Below are 22500 nucleotides of genomic sequence, written 5' to 3' on the forward strand. Positions count from 1 at the left end.
GATACCGTAGCAAAACTCAAGTTGCTTCGACCTCACATTAAATAACGTGAAACGACAGCAGGGCAGTTCAGTTTCCGAAATAGACAGTGAAACACTCACTGTGTAGTAATTTGAGAATTGATAGACGGTGCCTGCCAGTTTAAATCGATCCCACAATACTGTGCGCGCCAATAACGGCTGCTGGTGTGCAGCTTTTGGATGTGTTAGGTTTAGATGCGCGCAGCTGTAAGAATTGTACTGATTCTGTTTGTCACGAGAGGGCTGCTCGCTTGGACCGAACTGGACCCGAGCCACGAGCAGTAGTATGGCTGAGCCGGCACAGCAGCAGTCTCCAGCGCTTTTAGCGCATGGACAGCAACCCCCTACGCCGAGCCGCCACGAGAAGAGTCTTGGGTTGCTGACTACTAAGTTTGTGTCGCTGCTGCAGGAGGCCAAGGATGGTGTGCTCGATCTGAAACTGGTAAAACCATTGTGTTTATGTTTTTATTTTTAATACAGTTCTGATCTCGATGAGTAGCCCCCCCCCCCCGACTGATGTCTAGCACTTAATGGGAAAGTTGGAAATAGTGTTGTCCACAGTTGCTAAGAGCACATGTTCTTCCCTCGTGTATGTTTTCAGTGCATTAGTAATTAGAATGACATGCAACTTTTTATCAAAAGAAACCATCAGAAAGGATTTTGTGGTGGCTGATTGCTAAGTGTCCCAAATGTATGGTGTTGGCTTGTTTTGTATCATGCTTGGACTACTGACTTGCAGAAACATTCCGTATGGTAGTATCTGATTACAAATTCTAGGTTTGGTTGTTGTCTTTCCCAGTCACATGGCTGGTGGTGTAGTCGGCATCCTTTATCTTTTTGCTTACAGTATTGTCATTTTTATAAGTGGTTTCCCTTGACTGTGTAACACGTTATAGTGTAAAACTTTCCTTTGATTATAGGAATATTGTTAAAGTTGTTGGGGTGGGACATCGTTTATTTGATACCTTAGAGTTCTTGCTAGGGATTGCTGCATTTTTTATATTAAGATTTTGTGATTATTAAGGGCAGGCCGGCATTAGTTATGACATTTGCTTTGTGTACTTTTTGTTGGCATGTAGCACTTATAGTTTTAGAATCGGAGTGTTTGGTCGTGTTGGTAAAGCACATGTTCTTGAGTGCAGAACAGGCAGGCAGCTATGGCTGACATGAATCACTGTATTTCAAAGGACTTGTATACCATAACCAAATTTTGAGAATGCTGCTGGGTGTGGTGTGGGTGGTTTTCAAGCACTCATAGTGATACTCGGGTATTTCTAGTGTTACAACAGCTCCAGTCATTTCAGAACCTTTTCATGTTTTATAAGCTAGTGCTACTGGTGTTTATTTGCAAGGAAGTCCTAGTGTTAAGATTTTTAGCTTATGTTGAGTCCATAAATAGAAAATGTGCAAAAGTAAGTAGGGACTTTGTTATTCCAATGTGTGTGTTTAAGCCTGGTAATTATACCCCCCCCCCTCACAAGCTGCATTATGCTGCCATTTTGATGGTTATAATGTTTATTTTTTAGTAAGTTACTGCATTTTCACATTGGAATAGTAGTTCTAAAAAAGTTACTAGACTTGGTTTTGGTGAAAACAACTTTCCTGATTAAGAAAAAAAAACTTGTCAGAACATTTCGAGCATATCCAGACCCTGATTAATTAAAGGGAGTGCTGTCATGTCCTAAAAAGGTCGGTCTTTTTGGCTGAATAACTTACGACCATTTTTTTTTTTTTTGCACGGATTTTAAGTTTGTGCTGGATTTTGACAAGTCATGTGACAGTCTCACTCAAAAAATGCACGTCAGTGTTAATAACTTGATAGGCTGTTTAACCGCTTCCAAATCGGTATTTCTGTTTCCAGAAAGCTGTTTTAAAAATGGCCTAAATTATAACTTGTTTCCAATTTTGTAATGAGCATAAATACATGGGGTTACGTACTAAACCTGACTGATCAGTTTGGTACTGTCTACCCACTATTTCCCTATAACTAGCTCTACCTTCCTTCTTGCCACTTTACCTTTTTGCTATCCCTTACCCTTCTGTTCATTCCCCAAGCTTACTCTTAGTGTGGAAACTCTTTAATATATATAAAAGACACACTTATGCCTCTTTATGTAAAAGACACACTTATGCCTCTTTATTTTGACTTTCTGTATTCTATCTGCAATCTGAACTGTACCTGCCTACTGCACTGCAAAGTATTTCTGTCCTCTCTGTAATTTTGTCCACTACCTGCCTTTGGCACTGTGATGTATTTCTGTCCTCTTTGATTTTTCCAGCCTAACTTCTAATACTCTCTGTAAATATAAAGGTTTTATTTTCCTCTTATCCCAGACTATAGTATAATATTAGACCTATTTTTAGTATTGTACTCTATTTTTAAAACGGGAGATACTTGGACCTCTGTGATAATTTATGTATTAACCTGTAACAACATTGTTTGTAAAAATGTTTTATTTTGCTATTTTTTTTTTCTGCGCGGAGCTTATCTCCCCGGGCCTCTGCTGAAAATGGACATGTATCCAGTTGGACTAGCCCGGTCAACAAATGTAAAATAAAATAAATAATAAATAAATAATGTTGGCTCCTAAAATGTGCACTGTAATAATTGTAAAGCTTTGCTAGAGATTTAAGCACAGTCTATGCTGAGGAATTCTGGACAGCCAAAAATAATTGGGACAGCTTTAAGTGTTCTAAGTTGCATAATTTTAGTAGAATATTTTTTCATAAATGTGCGTTTTTTTGAAACCTAAATATGAAACTTTAATATTTGCTATCGATTGTAGTCGTTGACTGACTTGGAAGTAAATTACAAGGGGTAGGACAAAAATTTAATTCCAAGTATTTTTCTGTACTGCATAACTTATTCTGCAAGATATGACTAGTCCTGATGTCTGTATCTCCTTCTAGGTGTTAACCACTTTGTTTACCCCTGGTGAAACAAACCAAGTCCCCATCCAAGAATAGTTTGCTCTTTCTAAGTAACAAGTACAGCTAAACTACAGCGAACAGCAAGACAAAAGTAGCCCAAAATCAAAGAATCTTGACAAGGTCTTGTACTTCAATAACAGCTCCTCCTAAACTAAGTGTTAAACTAATCTCTGGAATTACTAGCGTACTGGGTTCAGAACGCGGCAGCAATTTTACCCCGCTTAACCCATAAACTAAACTCTATCTCAAACACTATTACTGGTGAAAATTGAAAGTCCCTGCAAATTAACAACTGAAAATTGTAAGAGGCTGGTGTTACAAATTGGAAAAAATACCTTTTTTTTCCTTGCCTTTTTCCTGGCCACTAAATAGTTGGGAGCTGAATAAACCCCGCTCCGCTTTCCCTCGCTACGCTTGGGCTCGCTCCGCGCCCCTCCCTGTCCCCATATCCCACCCGCCCCCAGTAGGGCTAAATTTATACTTAACAAACCACACCCTCATTTTTCTTCTTTAGCCAACCAAACTGACTTTAAATCTCCACCCACCTCCCTACCAATTTCCTCTGTCTAACCCCCTTATATCTTCTCAATTCAAAGCATCATTGCCCCAAGAAAAATGAAGCCTACAACACGCATCACAATTAAGCCAATGTTAAAAATTGTATCCTGTACTTTACTACTTATTATCAAACTATATCTACTAACTAGATATGAAGACCAGGCACTCGCAGGTTTTTTCTTCCCCAGAAGCCAAACTAGTACCATCCCATCCTTAAGCTGTTCTAAGCTTCACAACATCCATCTGTCCAGTAAAATATATCACCCCAATCACCACAACCCCCTTAAACCCAACCCAAAGCACCCCAAATCCAAACATGAACTAAAACTATTATGTAAACTTATGAGACTATTAGACCATCTAAGAAAAAATATATCCATAGATGGGGATATCCATCCTAACCCAGGCCCCACATCAACTACAATTGCAAACAGCCCACCGCTTACCCTACCAAACTCCCACCAAATATACCACTTAAATATAAGAAGTCTAAATAATAAGATTCATAACATGCACGCCCTAATAGCAGTGTACCTCCCTGATATAATGTGTTTAACAGAAACCTGGCTAAAGCAAGGGACCAAAGATAATGAGGTAATGCCACCAGGCTATAATATATATAGAACTGATCGCCTGACAAAAAAAGGAGGTGGTATCGCGGTGCTCTAAGAGCACACTGAATGTCACTATAAATTCGCCTCAACCACCTCAGATCTCTAATGCTGAAATACTTGCACTAAAACTCCAAATAAACAAAGACAAAAGTATTAATCTAATTGTGACCTATATTTCCCCCCGGGAATAACTCTGACACACTTGAGCACATCCTTAGTTGGCTATCAAACAACTATCCTCAAGAAACCATTATCCTAGGAGATGTTAATATAGACTGGACTCAATGCACATCAGAAGTCAACCCTACTCGCATTAACTTACATTGATTCTGTCAGTTAATATCTTCCCCTACCAGAGTAGGTAATAATAACCAAAAAGAGTATCCTAGACTGGATCCTCATCAACAGTCAACCCCATACATATACGGCAGAGACCCTTCCAAACAACCTTAGTGACCATCTCATCACCTATATTATGAAAAAGAAGGTAATAAGCTCCACTCCGCCTATGTACAGGTCAGTCAGAAATAGGAAGCATTTTGACCTCACTAAATTTCAGATGGAACTTAAATCCTTTAACTGGGCATCCCTTAAGCATCTCCCCCTAGAGGAGGCAGTACTTCTTTTTATAGCACATTCCTAGCCATACTTAAGTCTCATGCCCCAATAAGATCAATCAGAGTAAAAACAAGGATTGCACCCTGGTTAACAAAAAAACACCATATCACTAATCAAAATTAGAAACAAAACCTGGAATATATGGCGTTCAACCTCGGACCGCATAAAATTCCAACAACTAAGAAATGAGACCAAAAAAGCAACATTATTTGACAAGAAAAATTACTATTGTCAACTCCAAAATAAACACCAAAACAACCCTCAAATTCTGGGCTGGATTAAATAATCTTCTCCACCCAGGTAAATCCTCTACCCCTACCCCAAAAAAACTAAGTGACAAAACCCCTGAAGACGTAGCGAATTCCTTTTAACAATTTCTTTACTGACACTATACAATCCCTAGCAAATCAATTACCGTCCACCAACCCCATTAAAACGGAAAACTTCCAACAGGTAAAATCCACCTTTAAATTTCAACCTGTCTCCACTGCCTACATACGATCCTTACTGAAGAAACTAAAGCCAACTACTCTCTCTGCAGACCTTCTCCCAGCTGAATACTTACAGATAGCAGCAGATGCCATCGCGTACCCGATCTCAATACTCAATAGAGCCATAGCAGAATCCACATTCCCATCAATATGGAAAATATTCCATGTCATACCTCTCCACAAAGGTGGCTTATCAACGGAACTATCAAATTACAGGCCCATAGCAATACTGTCACCATTGGCCAAAATCATGGAGTAGTGTATACACAAACAACTTCTTTACTATATTACCCAGAACAATTTACTAACCAATTCTCAACATGGTTTTAGACCCCACCATAGTACAACCACTGCTCTTCTCTCTCTTACTGACACTATCAATCACAACCGAAATGACAAAAAAATATCTTCAGCACTATTTCTTGACCTATCAAAGGCCTTCGATATGGTGAACCACCAGCTACTACATCATACACTAGAAAATCTCCAACTAGACAAACAAGCTCTGGACTGGTTTCTTGGCTATCTATCTGGTAGGAAACAAGCCGTACTCTGGCAATCTAAGTTTTCTAACCTCTTACCTAATACCATAGGAGTACCCCAAGGATCTATACTGGGGCCTCTTCTTTTTACTATCTTCATAAATGACCTGTATAAAGCCATCCGTGAAGCCACCTGCATTCAATATGCAGACGACTCGACATTAGTCTGTGCTGATACATCTCCTGTCAACCTACTAACCAAAACTCAATCATGTTTCATATCAGTAGAGAATTGGCTATTAGGGCGTAAATTGATCCTGAATCCAAACAAAACCAAATTACTACTTTTCCACCCCACTCAAAAAGACCACAGCCCTATCCTTTTCTATCCAATCCAAAAATGGGACAATCATCTCCCCAGACTCCTATACCAAACTATTAGGAGTTTCCATAGATAACAAACTTAGATTTGATATCCATATCAATCAGACCATTAAAACTGTTAATAAAAAAAACTCGGGTCACTATACCAGATCAAATCTTTCTAACTCCAATAGCAAAAGTGACCATGGCCCGCTCTCCTCTTCTCTCCACCCTCCTGTATGCCTCCCCTATGCTCACTAATCTTAACACATCTGAACTAAATAAACTATCGCGCTGCTATAATCAGATTGCTAGATTTGCAACAGGAATGCCTTACAGAAAACACCACTGTATTAACCTAAGAAACCTAGGTTGGATTGAATTCGCTAACCTTCTACAGAAGACCCAACTCATTGAAGCATTTAAAATCCTGAACCAACCTGACAAAACTCCAGGGCTGAAAAATTTAATTAGACCCTACAATAATCTCAGTAGTCTGCGCTCCTCCAATAAGCTACTAGTTCAAACAGTCAAAGCCAACAGTGTAGGGGGGGATTCACTTTTTACCAATGCCATTGGTAAAATATGGAACTCCCTCCCCCCCCAGCCTTCCCTGCATTTCCTCCCTAGGCCTTTTCAAAAAAAGGTTAAATCGCCATCTAAAGTCACATTGGCTCTGTCAATGCTCAAGTCCTGACTAATCCTTTCTCAGACAAGTACAGATCTTTTTCCTAGATGCATCCCCTCTTTCTTGTTTCTCTCTCCTCTTAACCAAAGTGATTAGCCTAGAAGGAGAATTGGTATGTTGGAATCTGTGTAAATATTTTTGTATCCCTGATATTGTATATGATAGACCAGGGGTGTCCAACCTTTTCAGTTGCAAGGGCCGCATTGAGTCAACAGAAATGGTCTGAGGGCAAGTGAGGACCATAAAAAAGTCTCTCACATAAACTGAAGAGCAAAAAAAAAAAAAAAAAATTTCTTTGGCAGTAATCTAGTTTTGCAAACTTTGTAATGCACCAGCCATACTGGAGTTTTAAAATTACTACCACTCCGATGGAATGGGTAACGCTGTCAATGTAGTGGTATAATACTTAAATATCCAGACAAGTTCTTCAAAAATTGTTTTTTTTTTTAATTACCATTCAACATTTGTCTTATTTTATTATTATGTTATTTTAAATTTATCGTTAGACATATTTGACACTACATATTACATATACATAATTCATGACTTAATTGTATTTATTATATTTATTGTATTTTTAACGTATTTTGGTTTTAAACTAATTAATTGAACAATTGGTAATTGGTTTGGCGGTTACTATTTAAGTGGCTTAGTTACCCATTGTTGTATTCTGATGAAGTTTGTGGAGACGGACAAAACCTAGGTCAACGTTTTCAGTGTACAGTTCTGTAAGAAATAAATGGTGTTTGCAGCATTTGCTTTACTTTTGGAGCAGTTTGTTCAACGTGTTTGTTGCAGCTTGTGTATCTGTTGGATATATTATTACGTTGGATTTCATTGTAACCAATTTTTGAAGAACTTGTCTGGATATTTAAGTATTATACCACTACATTGACAGTGTTACCCATTCCATCGGAGTGGTAGTGGTTTATATACTTTTAAAATAATTAGCTATCCTATCATAAAACTGCTATTAAAAAAAGCCTACTTAAGTAAGGGACATGCACAGCACCAATATATGCCAGTGCTCCCTCAGAGTGCAAGAATTCCTACAGCAGTATGTTGCATCCTCCCCTCACTGGAAAATTACATCTGGCCCTCTGCAGCAATATTCATATGCATTCCCAAACAGTCTGTAAGCCCCCACCCTTATGCATGTACCCCACAATAAACAGCAGATATACATTGCAGTATGATACATGTGCCCCCCATCCACACACAGCTGGGGCAAGGAGCCTCAGCACTATTATGCATCTTGCTCCATTATCTGAAATGCCACTGTATCCATAGCATACATTTATTTAACATTTGTTTACTGAGAAAGTCCAACTTGGAATGAGCTAATTTTTAGCAGGGGCCCAGGGAGAAACACTCCAGATGCATGTCATTGTAATGTGGGAGGAATCCGGAGCACCCAGAGGAAAACCACACAAACACAGGGAGGACATGCAGACTTCACACAGAAGGCACCCTAGCCGAGAATCAAACCGGACAACCTCTTGCTGTAAGGCAACAACATTAACTGCTGCACCACTGCGCTGTATATCCCCACATAACTGGCGCATATTTTTCTTGAGTATTTTAAAGAAACAAAATATCTGAGTGAAAAAATATTCTAATGCACTTCTTCATCCACACAAACCTTTTTTAAATATTCTACACTACAGAGATAATGTCTGTCCAATTACCACCCCTTGATGCACATCACCACTCCTCTACTACAACTTCTTGAAGGTACTTCAGGAAGAACATTTTTGCCAGAGCACCAAATCCTACTAAGATTGTCCACAACTCCTTCCTGAATAGTAATTTACATTTCTAACCCAAGCAACACATTACACATGCCTTCTACAGTGAAATAATCATAATGCGATTTTTCAAGGTATGGTACATGGAATAAAAAAAAAAATCATAAAGCAGCAATGCACCATTTCTCACAGTGGCAGCTTGCATTGTTAATAGTGAAAGCACTTCGAATGGGAATACCTGCCACATTTGCATAGCACAGTGCTAAATGGTGAACTGTTCACAACCTGAATGGTGCATACAGCACATATAATAGTAACATGCTCAGCCTGCAAAGTATGGAACAAGACGATGAAAAAACAGTAACCAGTACAGCTTCACAAACTGTAGCTATAATCAATGTGTAAATAAATTCTATGAGCTGCCTGAAATCAAGCCTTATTATAATAGTACTGTTTCCACTAAAAATTTACTCCACTTAATTTCATTTGTATCCTCAATCTCAGTCAACTGTCACATAATAAAACTTAAATCACAAATCTATTATGAAATCCACTAATATTTTATATTATACTTCAAGGAATTATGAGCTGATAAACTTAATGGCAGAGAAATGTCAATATGTGAAACTAATCTCTCATCATTTATCACAATCAAAGTGAATATATTGTCCTTTCTTGTATAATATTCAACAAGTTGAGTCACTCCCAATAAGCTAAGATTTTAAAAAAACCTATTGGAATAAATGTTACTACCAAAGTTTTCCAAATTAAATTTCCATAATTAAAATCCCCCAGAAGGATAATTTTATTACCAATTAATGTGTTACCAAGTATATCAAGAAAATAATTACAAAACATTTTCTCCAAGCTTGGGACTAAGATAACATGCAATTATTCTAATTAAATCACGGATTCCAAATATCTACCACTACATTTTTTTTCACAGCCACTGGAGATCAAATTAATATGAATTGCATCGTTGATAAGAATCATGGCTCCCCCACCCTTTCCACTGTTTCTTATTCACTCATATTTAGTACATCCATTATAAAATGAATTTATTGCATTAGTAATAAAGCTGAAGAGGCAGATGGTTGCCTTACAAGAAAAATTCCTAAATTCCATAGGTTCCCGCTGTTCACGAACTATGATGCTGCTTTCCTTCACTTTTAGAGAAGAATAAAGTAGGTTAATTTGTTATTTGAGGAGAGTTTTCACAAGTGAGGAGTCTACGACTTACCTGTTACTGCAGGAGATGTGACTGTATTGTAAAAATAAATATAATCCCCCTTCGCCGCGATCACAATCCTCTTCCTTCAATCAAGCTGTTAACTGTAGTGTACTATGTATCCAGTAACGGCACGCAAAAAACGACCGGACGGTGCTTTGGCGCATGCGCACACCAGCTGAAAGATGCTGGCTTGAAAAAAAAGGGGAAACAGGTAATGTGGCGCATGCGCACAAAAGCTAAAAGACGCAGACGTGAAAACACACGGAAAAAAGTGTAATTTCTATTTAACGGGTGCTTAATGGGTCGCGGGCCGTATAGAAGAGCTCTGAGGGCCGCGGGTTGGACACAACTGTGATAGACTAATTACACTGTACTGCATCTCCTTTGTAGCATTTACTATTATAGGAGATAAATTTGTTTTTGTTTTTTCTTTCTTTGTATTATTGCAATGCATTAACCTCTGTTTTACTGTGGAGCTTTTCTCCCCGGGCCTCCGCTGAAAATGGACATGTATCCAGTCGGACTATCCCGGTCAACAAATGTAAAATAAATATCGACTTGTCAGAGATGCCTCTAATGGAAAGCTAGCCATAGTTAGGTTTGTACTCCTGTCAGAGCTTGAATGTTGTCTTCCATTAATTGCACTCCGTTCTGCAACTAATAGCTGTCTACTGCAAGTCAGGGAAAATGAAATCTGTCCTGAGAACAGACCCACAGATGTGTTTTTTTGAGAAGCTTTCAGGACTGCAAATGGTTGCTAGTACAAGCTAATGAATAACAATTGAGAGCCCTTTTCTTCAAAACTGTTCTCCTCTCCTGATCTCTTCTCAATTGTTTTAAGTTTCACAATCACTTATGTATATTGTAAATACTTTTTATCTGTCTTTGTGCAACCATTGGTTTTATGACTCCTGTTTTGGTACTGTTTAGGTTCATGTGATAGTTTGTTATTACATGGAACTGAGTTGTGGTAAAAAATGGTATGTCTGACCAGCTCAGTTAAATAGGTAGTATGAAGATCTGTTTTCTCACTGCTGAAGTATGCTGCGCAAGCTCTAGCATTAATTGCTTTAAGGTTAACCAGTGTTTTGACTACTCAAAATTCCATGTGGCAACGTTGTCAGATTGGTGAGTGACATTTCCCTGAATTTTTATGTATTAACTCCACAGCCCTTTAAAAAGTGCACTGTAGTCTCAAGCATATGTGGAATTTAACCAGTTATAGTAGTGTTTTCTGATAAGGAAATGCAGACCATCCCATAGCTAGGGACAACTTAATGTAGCTAATCAACCAGCTTGTGTTTTGTGTGCGGTGGAAGGAAATAGCACTTGCAGGAGTTATAATTCTAGTAGAGTCAGTGGTTGAATAAGGAAAAGCCATTTTATTCAAAGTAATGCACTGTTGTATTTCTGTGGGTTTTTGCAGGTAGACTGGCAAGAGTAGAACATACACCTTTAAAATCAGTTGATAAAAAAAAAAGGAATTCTTTTGAAGTTTAACTGGTCCGATTTAATCAGTATATCGATTTTTGTGTATCTGAAGTCTGATGTACTGTTCTACTTAGGGTTTCAAGTCACGCAGTCTTTTTATGGGAGAATGAAAAATACATATCCCCATGTATTTAACTTTTTAAGGAAGTTTTATTTTCTTCCAGATTTTTTTTCATCGGGTTTGTCAAAGTATGCCTTTTTTACATAGCACTTGATATAGGATAATGGGTGTTAAGTGCAGTACAGAGCATAAAAAAATGTTTATTTTACTTTATCCATGACCCAAAGCATTGTCTTGCTTAACAGTTCATGAAGTACACCATGGTAACCACCAAACTGGGTTACAGTGCCTTCCTAAATATGCTGCCAAAAGAGACCGTATGTTCTGAATGCATCCCTGGGTAGTTCTCTGTTAAGCTAGAATGCATCCCTGGGTAGTTCTCTGTTAAGCTTGACAGGTGATTTCCAAAAGCTTGGCAATCTCAAACTTGGTTTACAGCAGGCTGTGTTGTATTTGGGGAAAAGTGGATTTCTTGTAATCTCTGAATCGCCAAGCTTCCAGAATGAGACCGTATGTGAGGGTGGTCTTCTGAGTGGAAATAAAAGCAAGCATATAGGCCTTGAATACGTGATCATGTTGAAGCCCGGACAGGTACAAGTCAAGTTAAAGCGTGGCATTTTCTGATTCTCCACAGAAGTACATCATATGTCAACATCTTGAGGTAGATTTTGCAAGTACATTGTAGTATAATTGCATGCCGATTGTTTTGAGACTGGCAATTGTTAACATTTCATTTAGACCAATCTGATGGCATTTCCTGCTGTAACCCTTGCAGGGTAAATGAGTCTCTGCAGCAAGTAATGACAGCAAACGTACTCCGAAATATGTTTTACTCCCTGCTTTGTTACAACACCTTGCTCAAATGTTGTTGTTCTGTCTTCCTATATTACTGTGTTTTAGCAGTTTATGAAGATTGTATTGTACTTGTTAACTTTGTTATTAGCCTTGTAATTGTATATGGAGCTTTTCTCCCCAGGCCTCCATTGAAAACTGGTTCATTTTGGCCCAATGGACATTCTCTGTTAAACTGCAAATAAAAAATAAAGAGCGTTTTAGATGAAATGATGCATTACATTCTTGTATCCCTACTTAAGACTTGGCCGCCTATTACACATATGGAACCACCAGAGCAGTCCAGCAGATGGGAGTTTGGTAGAATGTAGGGGCCAGCAAAGGCTTAGGAGCCCCCCCCCCCCCAGATGCTTCCATGACAGAAGGCCCAGTAACTGCTGTCTGAGTAGCCTCACAGCTGGAAGAAGCCAGCTTGGCAACATTAGTGTATAAAAACAATCGAAGCACCACAAGAAAGATTAGAAATATTAGCTGTTAAGCTTTTTTTATGACTAAAGATTAGGAACAATTACTACAGAGAGTTCATGCATCATCCAAGCAGCAGTGTTGGCTCTATTGACTTCTGCAGTTAAGGTCTTCATGAGGAACTTTCTCCTGAAAGACAGGGTCTTTGGTCACAACAAATCCATGGAACCGGACAACATCCCAGGCAGAGTTTTACACGAACGTCAGAACGAACAGTCTCCCCACCTAAGCACCATGTTCAATCATAGCCTCATGTCAGGCTTTGTGCCTGCTGAATGGTGCAGAGCAACAGTTATTCCACCCCACAAAGGGGGAGCCACCACTGATCCTGGGAACTATGGCCCTATTAGCCTGATCTGTAAGGCCATGGAACTCCATAAAGACATTGGTAACCTCCATACTCTGAACCCCACCCAGTTCGGGTTAGTCTCTCCTTTGATATTCACATCGCCACAGTAGTCAGGAAATCCTTCTACGTGGCACACCTCATCACAAAAGGGTTCTCATCCAGGAAAAAAGAGGTAATTGTTCACGTCTACTCGACAGTCATTAGACTCATTATATAGAGTACAGTGCCCCTTTTGGAATGTACCTCACAAGACATCTGCAGGAGCTAGAAAGGCCACAGAAGTACCTCGCAAAGAGGATTACTGGGCTCAGATGCCCTATACTGACCATCTCAAAAAAACTCCAGATTTACTCTGTAGCATGTCGCCTACTCCGAGGTGATCTCTGCCTAACCTGTAAAGCTATGTCAAACACAGAGCTACTGGACATGCTACACCTAAAGAAATCCTAATCCCTCCGAGCTACACACTCTAGGGACCTAAACCTTGTCACCAGAATAAACCGGACATGCTGGAGGGATATATTCCTGTTCCAGAGACTTCCCATACTCTGGAACAAGCTACCCATTTATGTCAAGCAAAGTTCCTAATTACCACTCTTCAAGAAAAAATCTTGCTGAGGGGATGGGAAATGCACCCTGGGGATCACTTCTGTGGCTCTGCTCAACAGGGGCACAGGAAAATTAATTTTCTTGTGTGGCGTAAGCCAGGGAACCTTGTTGGCTATGCTTACTTAGGCCCTTGGGCCGGTAGCGTAGTACCTACCTATGAACAAACGTGCCAAGATATCGACAGATGAAGCAATTTCATCCCAAGCCACTCCAGATTTGCCAGGATCTGCAAAAGTGAAATGTAAGGTAGCTTTTGACTAGATCGACCCCCGCCCCCAGTTAAACCACTGCACTCATGGGGCTCTATTGATTCCTTCACCTGAACTGAGAGATTGAGACAGTTGAAACATGTTGCCAGCCTAAAGTTTGTACAGTTGGGAAACGTGGTGAGGTAGAAGCTGCATAACTTGAAATTAAGGACAGACTGTGCATGTGTCCCTAGTGATTTTCACTCCTTACTTTTGTGGTGGTGCTGCGGTAACTTTGTCGCCTCACAGAAGACGTCCTGATCGATTCTCATCTAGAGCGTCTTCTGTGTGGAGACGTGCGTGAATGGGTGTACCTTCGTTAAAGGTTGTGCGTCAGGGCCGGCAACTCAGCACGTAAAAATCTACTGCCAGTCATTAGCGGTGTGGCGACCCCTAACCGAGAAAAGCCGAAATACTTTTATTGGAGCTTTCCATATTGTCTTCTAGTTTTGGGCTTCTAAAACTGCACAAGAAAATTCCACATCCTGTGCAACCAGTGATTACCACTGAGACTATGCAAGACCCATCATGGTATTCTTGGCATAATCTGTTCTTTTAATACTGGATTGGCTGGATTTGTGACAAGTCGCCCACCAGCTCAGAGATGAAAATTACTGAACTTTTTAACCCCAGCAATATGCAATGCTGTGATCACTGGTCGGATGTCCTCTTGGCTATTGCAGGTATATATTGATATTAGTTGTAGGAAGAGATCACATGCTACCCCATATCCACGAGGGCACCAACTTAAACTTCATCCTGCAGTATTTACTGCAGTAGTGTACTGATCAATACTGCCTAATTTCAGGCTTAGCCCAAATGTTGATAAACTGTATCACTAGAATGTAATGTACAATATATACATTTAGTTTATAAAGTGGGTCAGTCCTCTAATGAATCTTGAAAGAAAAGAGACTTTAAATGAGCTAGGTTAGCTGATATGTCCTGGGTTGAAGTATGAGCATTTGACTTGGGCAAAGTGCTTTTTGAGTTGCTTTCTGGATTTGGAATAAGTGGTAATGAAAGTTGGTGTGACCCGTGAATAGTGTCTCTGGTTGTACAATGAGGCTTTTTTTAACTAATTCTAGCTGCAAGGGGAGTAAATGTAGAGTTGAGATCCTAAAAGTAGGCTGGGTCTTTGTTTTATGGTTGCCATTAGTTTTTTTTCTAGGGCGATACAATGATTCTCACTTTTTTCTCCAAATCTTTTGGGTTTCTAATACCATAACGGGAATGGACCCCATTCCTAAGTCTAAGTACGATTTTAAAGTTCATAAAATATAGTATTGTTTCAATCTTTGTCAGCCAGAAGTGCCCTTCGCAGCACCTGCAATGTACCTAGTAATGACTCCTCCTGTAATTCGTGCGGAGTTAGTTATTGGTAGCATATGTAAATACAACCGTAGATTGCTGCTACTATTATTGGAACTGTCTGTCTTCCACATTGCTCTCGTTTCTGTCTGCAAGTCCTGATATTTTATGACTTTGTGTCTCTACGTAAGACACTGTAATCACTGGGTGTGGCGATTTCACTGATCAGTGCTACTTTTGTCTCGTCTTGGACCACTATATCTGGTTTTCTAGCATCTACCTTTTGAGCTGTTTGTAGTGAATGATCCCATGTGATGTAGACTTCATTTTCTGTAATGCTTTGTGTCTCGTTTCCAGTGTTTTGTCTCGGCCACTTCAGTACCATAATGTTTGCACAATCCCAGTGCAGCAGTCTCGCCACATTGCCTTTCAGTGTACAGTCCTTCTGCCATTTAGTATGTCACAACCAGTAACTGGGTGTGCAACTGTTTCCAATTTAGTTTTATAAAACCTAAATTTGTCTTTCTCTCCCACATGTCGACTTTTTTAAACCGTGTATGCTATCTTGGGCTGCCAATATTTACCTTTCATTTCTTTGCTTGAATTTGCCTCTCCTTAACCATTCCTGTGTTTTGTTCCTGATCAGTGTGAGGTTCTTCAGAAAGTTTTCTATACTTGCAACTATATTTATGCATTTTCCATATTTCTTGCTTTCTCGTTTGGTCATTCACCTTGTTTGGCACATTCAGTTGCTGCCTGATTTTGTATATTTTTGTCTAATTATGGTTTGATTTTCCATTCCTGCTTGACGCCAGTATGCTTCTGCTAGATTAAGCAGAGAAATAATCTTAGATTATTTTCATGTTTCAAAACTTTCACTACATTTGCATCTTCAGCAGATATGTGGGGAGTCCCACAATTGCAGATCTATGCATGTAATTATACATGTAAGTACTTTCAAGGAGGCCCATCCCTTCTTCGGAACGAGGAATATATAATTTTTATGCATTTATTTATTTTTTTAAATCATTTGGTGAGCATGAAGTATCCTTGTTTTCCCATCTAATCGAGCAAACACGTTTTTGGGGTCCGTCAATCACTTCAGAGCTGTAAGTTAGGACAGGAAGAGCAAATTGGTTTATAGCTTGGATTGTTCCTAGACGTCAGTGCTGCTTTCAGGATTATTCTGAAGTATTCCTTACTAAGTTTTATTCGTATTTGTTTGTGTGTTATTCCCAGATATTTATACACTCCTTGCTAAAGTTCTTTTATATCACATGCTTGTCCCAAGCTGATGTTTTCCTGGTGTTGCAGTTTTCCTGATTTTAAGGTTGCTTTTGCACATTTATCAAGAACAAATGACATTCTTATGTTGCGTCTTTCGGCTTTTCCCGGTTAGGGGTCGCCACAGCTTAACTCCGGTCCGCTAATGATTGGCAGTTGATTTTACGTGCCGAGTTGCGGTACGCCCATTCACGCATGTCTCCACGCAGAAGATGCTCTAGCTGAGTCGAACTGGTCAGCGTCTTACTGTGAGGCGACAACGCTACCTCAGCACCACCACCGCAGATCCCAAATGACATTCTTAGATCATCTGAAAGTTTTGGAACTTGCAGTTGTGCTTTCCATTCCTCATCTGATGAGTTGTACAGTTTTAAGTCATCGACAAAGTAGTGTCTTTTTACCCATTGTTGTTTTCTAGTAGCCAAGTTATAGCCGTGGCCTAAGCTGTCCAGCTTAATGGGTTATGGGCAAGGCAGAATAGCAGTGGTGGCAGTCCTTTTGAATTTTTTATCCCTGTGAGGATTTGTCATTTATCATGACTTAATTGCAGAGTGGTCTGTCACTGTTTCATGGTCACTGTAAAGTAGTCTATCAGTGTAGGGTATAACTTTTATACATGTTTAAGCACTCTTTTTATCCATGAATGTGGGATACTATCAGATGCTTTTTTTGTAGTCAATCCATGCCGTACTTGGATTCTTCTCATTTTTACAGTTCTCCATTATGACTTTAACAACAATGATCCTTTGTTCCATGTGCCTCTTAATTGCTCTCTCTTGTTCTACAGCCATAGAGTTTTCTTCTATACGATTATAAACTCTTATCGCTTCCCATGTATAGTTTATACATAGTCAGAAGGTGAGTTATTGGCCTGTAATTTTATTGGGTAGCTTGCAGGTTCACTCTTAAGTAGGAGCATTGTCGATCCTGTTAACCAGACTGGTGTCTGTTCAGGGTATGCATATAAATTAGTCTTTACTCATGGCTAAATCTTGGGAAGTCACAGTGGTGCAGCGGTTAGTGTTGTTGCCTCACAGCAAGAGGTTCTCCGGTTTGATTCTCTTCTGTGGTGCCTTCTGTGCGGAGTCTGCATGTCCTCCCTGTGGTCGCATGGGTTTCCTCCGGGTGCTCCGGTTTCCTCCCAAAGACATGCTGTAGGTGGATTGTGGACACTAAATTGGCCCTAGGTATGAGTGTGTGTGCGCCTTCTGTGGAAGGTTGGGCGCCGGGCTGGCAACTCGACACTGTAAAAACTCTACCGCTAGCCATGAGCAGACAGGTGATTTGCTGTGGCAACCCCTAACCTGGAAAAGCCGAAAGAAGACCTCTCTTGGCTAAATCTTCATGCAATCAGCCAAAAGTTGAGTACTGCATCTGGGCCTGGGGTTTTCCAATTAGAGGCTTTTCTTAACTTTGTTTCAGTGTCTCTGACTGTGACCTCATCCCATTTCATGTCCTGTACTTTATTCTTTTACTACTACTGCCTATTTAGCATCTTTCTACAGGGTCTTCATAGATACTTCTCAAAGTGTATTTTTTTTTTCTTCTTGTGGTCTTTCAATTCCTTTTACCTTGTTTCCCAATTCTTTAAAACTTTTTTGGGGTCATCAATAAATTGCTTATTTTGTACTTTTTCCTTTATATTTATCTTTGTATCTTCTAAGTTTTTCCTGCATGTACTGAAATTTTTAGTTTATTTGCGTTTGGTGCGTGATAGATCCTGGTCTGTTATAATACTGCACATTACTTTATCACATCTGTTATTCTTAGTACTTTTGTTGATCTGTTGCCTTTTCTATAGTCTTCTTGCCTTAACTGCTTTATCATTTTCTGTATTCGATATTTCCATGATGGTGTTTGATTTCTCCCCTTCCTTTCCCTCATTACCTTATGTTCTTGTGGTAGGACTTTATCAGTTATTAATTTAGCTGCACAGTAATATATCCTGTTTACTTCTGTTGTATCGCATGGATCTCTACGAACAGTCCTAATTACTGTTCATTTGTTTTATTAGATTTCTGACTTTTTTGGTTTTTGACCTCCTGCAGTCTTTCTTTCGCTGATTGTCTGTCTATTAAATCGAGCAACTCTTCTCTTGGCCCATTTTCTTCCAAACTGAGGACACATCCCTTGTTTTCCATTTCCTGCGGGCATTCTATAGAGCAGACGTGTCCAGGTCGCATGCGGCCCTCGGCTCTTCCATGTGGCCCGCGACCTCTAATTGCAACATCGATGTACACATGCCCCAAAAACATTCACACCCATGACCTGTTAACATATGTGTGCACATGTGCCAAAGCACCCTTCTAGTTTTGAATTTTTTCTTTTTTTTTGCATCAAAGAAGGAGCTGTGTGTTCGTGCCTTTATTTCACACCGAAGAATCAGTTTGTGTGCTCTCGCTGAAAGACTCGTGTGTGAATTTGCCGCAGTTACCTTTGAAAGGGACAGCACTTAACTGTGTTAATAGGTAAGTAGTGAGTGCATGCATGAAGGCAGAATGTTTGTGTGCATGAAAGTAGGTGTGTGTGACAGACACATGCACAGAGAGGCTAACTACTATCAATCTACCTATTTAACACAAATTTGCTCACAAATATATCGTACATTAAAAGTACACTTTCATTAAATTGCGGCTTTCTTCACAGAGAGAGAGTGTTGTATTGAATATGAAATCCTACCTCTCAACTGTGTGGATTAGTTGTCATTTTTTTTTTCTGACAAACGAGCGCCCAGTACTGTTTCATCATTTGGTGGGTTCTAAGCAGTGGTAGATTGGACAATAAGTATAGCTTTGGTGGATCATCAATACTGGCAAATCGGGGGGGGGGGGGCACAACATCATTGTTTAAATGTTGGTGGGTTTAGTGTGTGTTTGTGTTGGGAGGGCTGCAACAGTAGATTAAAGACAGAGCCTTATGGACTGTGGAGAATATGTAGCTTTGTTTCAAAGCCTGATACTTGGGTACTAGGCATGCCAAAAGTAGATTTAAGACTTGGCTTATTGCCATTTGTAGTAGATGGATATTTTACATTTGGACAATGCTAGCAGTATAGGTGTGGTCCTGTAGGGATCTGAAGGATGCCTATAGGGATCTGAAGGATGCCAATGTCTTGTAAAGTGACCTGGGAATGGATATTGGGATGCTGAAAAAATACAGTAAGTGGGCTTAGAAATATAGCTTAAACAAAGTAGGCTTGCAGTTTGCATTCCATAATTTATTTCAGGTAGTCCAGATCCTGGTAGATTGTATGCCATTAGACTTAATTAGGGAGAGCTGTCATTCTGGGGAAATAAGCAGTCCTAGTTTCAGTGAAAGTTCTGGGTTGTTTGGAGATAGGAAGTTGCAGGATGTGGATGCAATGTGTGTTACTATTTTTAATGCATTTGTCATTTGAAAGCATGGTTTTCTTTGTTGCAAAAGAAGGCAGGATTGAATGAGCCATGTAATGCTTAATTGACAGTGATGGGCTAGAAAGATTATAAGTGATGTTTGTCTGCAGCTACAGTTGTTTCAATGGTATCTGTGATGCATAACTATTTTTGGGCCTGTGTCCCACTTTTATTTTTCGCTTTGTCCAGATTTCTTGCTCTAAGGTTGAGCGGTATGGTTCCATACTAAACCAGAAGGTTGTATTTACCTTGGAAGACTCTTCAGTAGAATTACGAGAAGTAGATCCTTTTTAATATCTGCTTATTTCCAATATAAACTGCCATGTAACCTTGCAAATCAATTCTTTTGGAATTGACCGGTATGCTTCACTGGTTTGTGCTAATGTGACTGATTTTCTTGCAGCAGTCTGTTTACTTATCGCAATAACCTTTTCTGTGTTTCTGGGTGTGTAAATCAGTTTAACAGTTTTAAAGATGTTTTCCAAAAATAAATAAATAAAAAAATAATCCTGTCTGCATTTTGAGCTAGTGACAAAAGCTGGGAATATTTTTTTTTTTTTTTTTCTTCAAAAGCGATGGTCAGTATTACAGCTTAGTAAACTGTCGAATAACTTCTGCGCAAATTAAAATGTCTGAATGCCAAATGGCTTTAGATTGGGGGACATTATATGTTTACTCCAGTATGTAGTATGATCTTAAGAGTTTATTGATTTACTTTTTGCTGAGTAGTTTGTTTTATTGATGGTCCTTTTTGGTGCTGGGAAATTGCAAGGATGAATCCATCTCTGTTAGGGTTTTTTTCAGATATTTTGACTTCCAGGCAGTTTCATTCAATGAGTGTGTATCATGTTGTTGAGGTTGCCTATTTTACAAGTAGGGGCTCCTTTTGCGTGTGTGTGAAAGAGAGAGAGATTTAATATGCATACTGAATATATTTTTGCAAATGGAATTCTTGGTTAAATAGGCCCCTCTTCTTGGGCAAGTAGACTTGAGTAACCAATATTGGATCTTAGTCATCCAGCTAGGAAAGTTTAGTATATGGATTTTCCATCCGGTTTGATGAAGGCAATGCTACTTACTCGAGGAGTACATTTATGGTTATCCATCCAGTTGCCATGTTGCTGAGCTACATTGAGGAGTACATTTATGGTTATCCATCCAGTTGCCATGTTGCTGAGTTACATTGATAATGAGCGGAGCTTTTTGCAGAAGTTGAAGTTTTTGTGTCCAGAACCTGTCCGTACAAAGTTGCTCGTTTTATGTTGCAGTGAAGGCTGTGGTCTTTGTAGTGAGTGTTTTAAGTTGTTGTTGTCTTTCGGCTTTTCCCGGTTAGGGGTCGCCACAGTAGAACTCCGGTCCGTTAATGATTGGTAGTAGATTTTCACGAAGGCCGAGGCGCCATCTCTACATTCAACCTTCAATGAAGGCACGCTCATTTACGCATGTCTTTCGAACACCTGAGCGTTTTAAGTATAACCAGTATTTCTGAGGTGGAGGAAGTGTCTTAAGGCAGGATCTTTCTTAGCCTGGAAAGCAAGCCAGTGATGAAATTTATAGGGACCAATGAGAGAGACAAGAAAGCAAGAAGCTTTTTAGTCTGTTTGGATAACTACGTGAACTTGGTTGTTTGACCTTTTTTTGTCATAAATGGTTGCAGTCTCTCTTGTCAGGATGTTTTGCTGTGGCACATGCCAAAAGGGGCATTGCACTCAATAATGGCTCTTATAAAGAAAGAATACAGGGATGTTATGACCTCCTTTTCCCTGGATGATATACCCTTACTAATGAGATGGGCCATGTAAAAAGCTATCAGTACAACAAAGACAACATGGTGGTCTAAAGTCAGATTTCTATCGACCTGGGTGCCCAAGCACCTCACGAATGACTGCATGCTTACAACATTGTCATTAATGTGACACTTTGTGGGGACATCACTCTCTCCAAAGGAGGGGATGATGCGATTTTTTTTTTTTTGGCATTTAGCTTGAGGCCATGTTTCTGGCACCAGTTATTTGTTTGGATGAGACCCTCTTGTAACTTATTCAGAATTGTTTTATTCAGTCAGTAATGTAAATTCTTTACTTTATTGCAAGTTTGTTGGCTTATTTTTGTGGCTTACAGTATTGTAGGACTGCTAATGTTGACATTGGACTGCTGGAGTGGTTTTCCCAGTGAGAAATGCTAGTGTTGTAGTGAATAGCTTAAATTTTTTTTTTTTTTTTAAACAAATTAAGATGTTTAGAGTTAACAGTTAGATTAGATAATTAAAATTTTTAAGGCAAATATGCATTTTATTACATTTATTCATTGTTCGAGTGCACTTACAGTATAGCCAGGAGGTCAGATTTGTTCGTCCGTGGCAGCGAGAGTTGACTATATGATAAATTTATATTTTATTTGCGGCCCCAAGACAATTTCTGTTCACTCAATGCGGCCCCAGCAAGCCAAAAGGTTGGACAGCCCTGCTATAGAATGTTCTGTAGCATCTTCCTGTGGCAGATTCTCTTCAGTTTCATCCTGTGCTATCCATTCCATTCCTTTGTCACCCCTCAACATTGAGTGCATCGGTTTCTGTGGTTTCCTGTTCCTTTCCTTGCTGTCTAGCTTCAAGTGAATATTTTATACTGGTTTCCTGTGGAAGGCTGCAAATCTTCATATGGTGCTTGTTCCACTGGTTTCCCCTTAATTTGGATATC

The 22500-nt window shown here is 39.5% G+C and overlaps 1 protein-coding gene across 3 annotated transcripts in view; it reads left to right on the top strand.

Annotated features, from left to right (window-relative positions):
• The first annotated feature begins 132 nt into the window (after positions 1–132).
• E2F4 (E2F transcription factor 4) overlaps positions 133–22500 on the top strand; it is a 503847-nt gene continuing 481479 nt past the window's right edge. For 2 of the 3 annotated variants that reach the window (XM_044081422.1, XM_044081423.1), the window contains exon 1: positions 133–460. In XM_044081422.1, the coding sequence (XP_043937357.1) occupies positions 305–460 (156 nt within the window). In that variant the 5' untranslated portion in view covers positions 133–304. The remainder of the gene's footprint in view (positions 461–22500) is intronic. The other variant, XM_044081424.1, reaches the window with a different exon arrangement.

The sequence above is a fragment of the Protopterus annectens genome, chromosome 8.part0 (genome assembly GCF_019279795.1).
Source record: "Protopterus annectens isolate FY-2018-M chromosome 8.part0, PAN1.0, whole genome shotgun sequence".
NCBI classification, from domain to species: Eukaryota; Metazoa; Chordata; order Ceratodontiformes; family Protopteridae; genus Protopterus; species Protopterus annectens.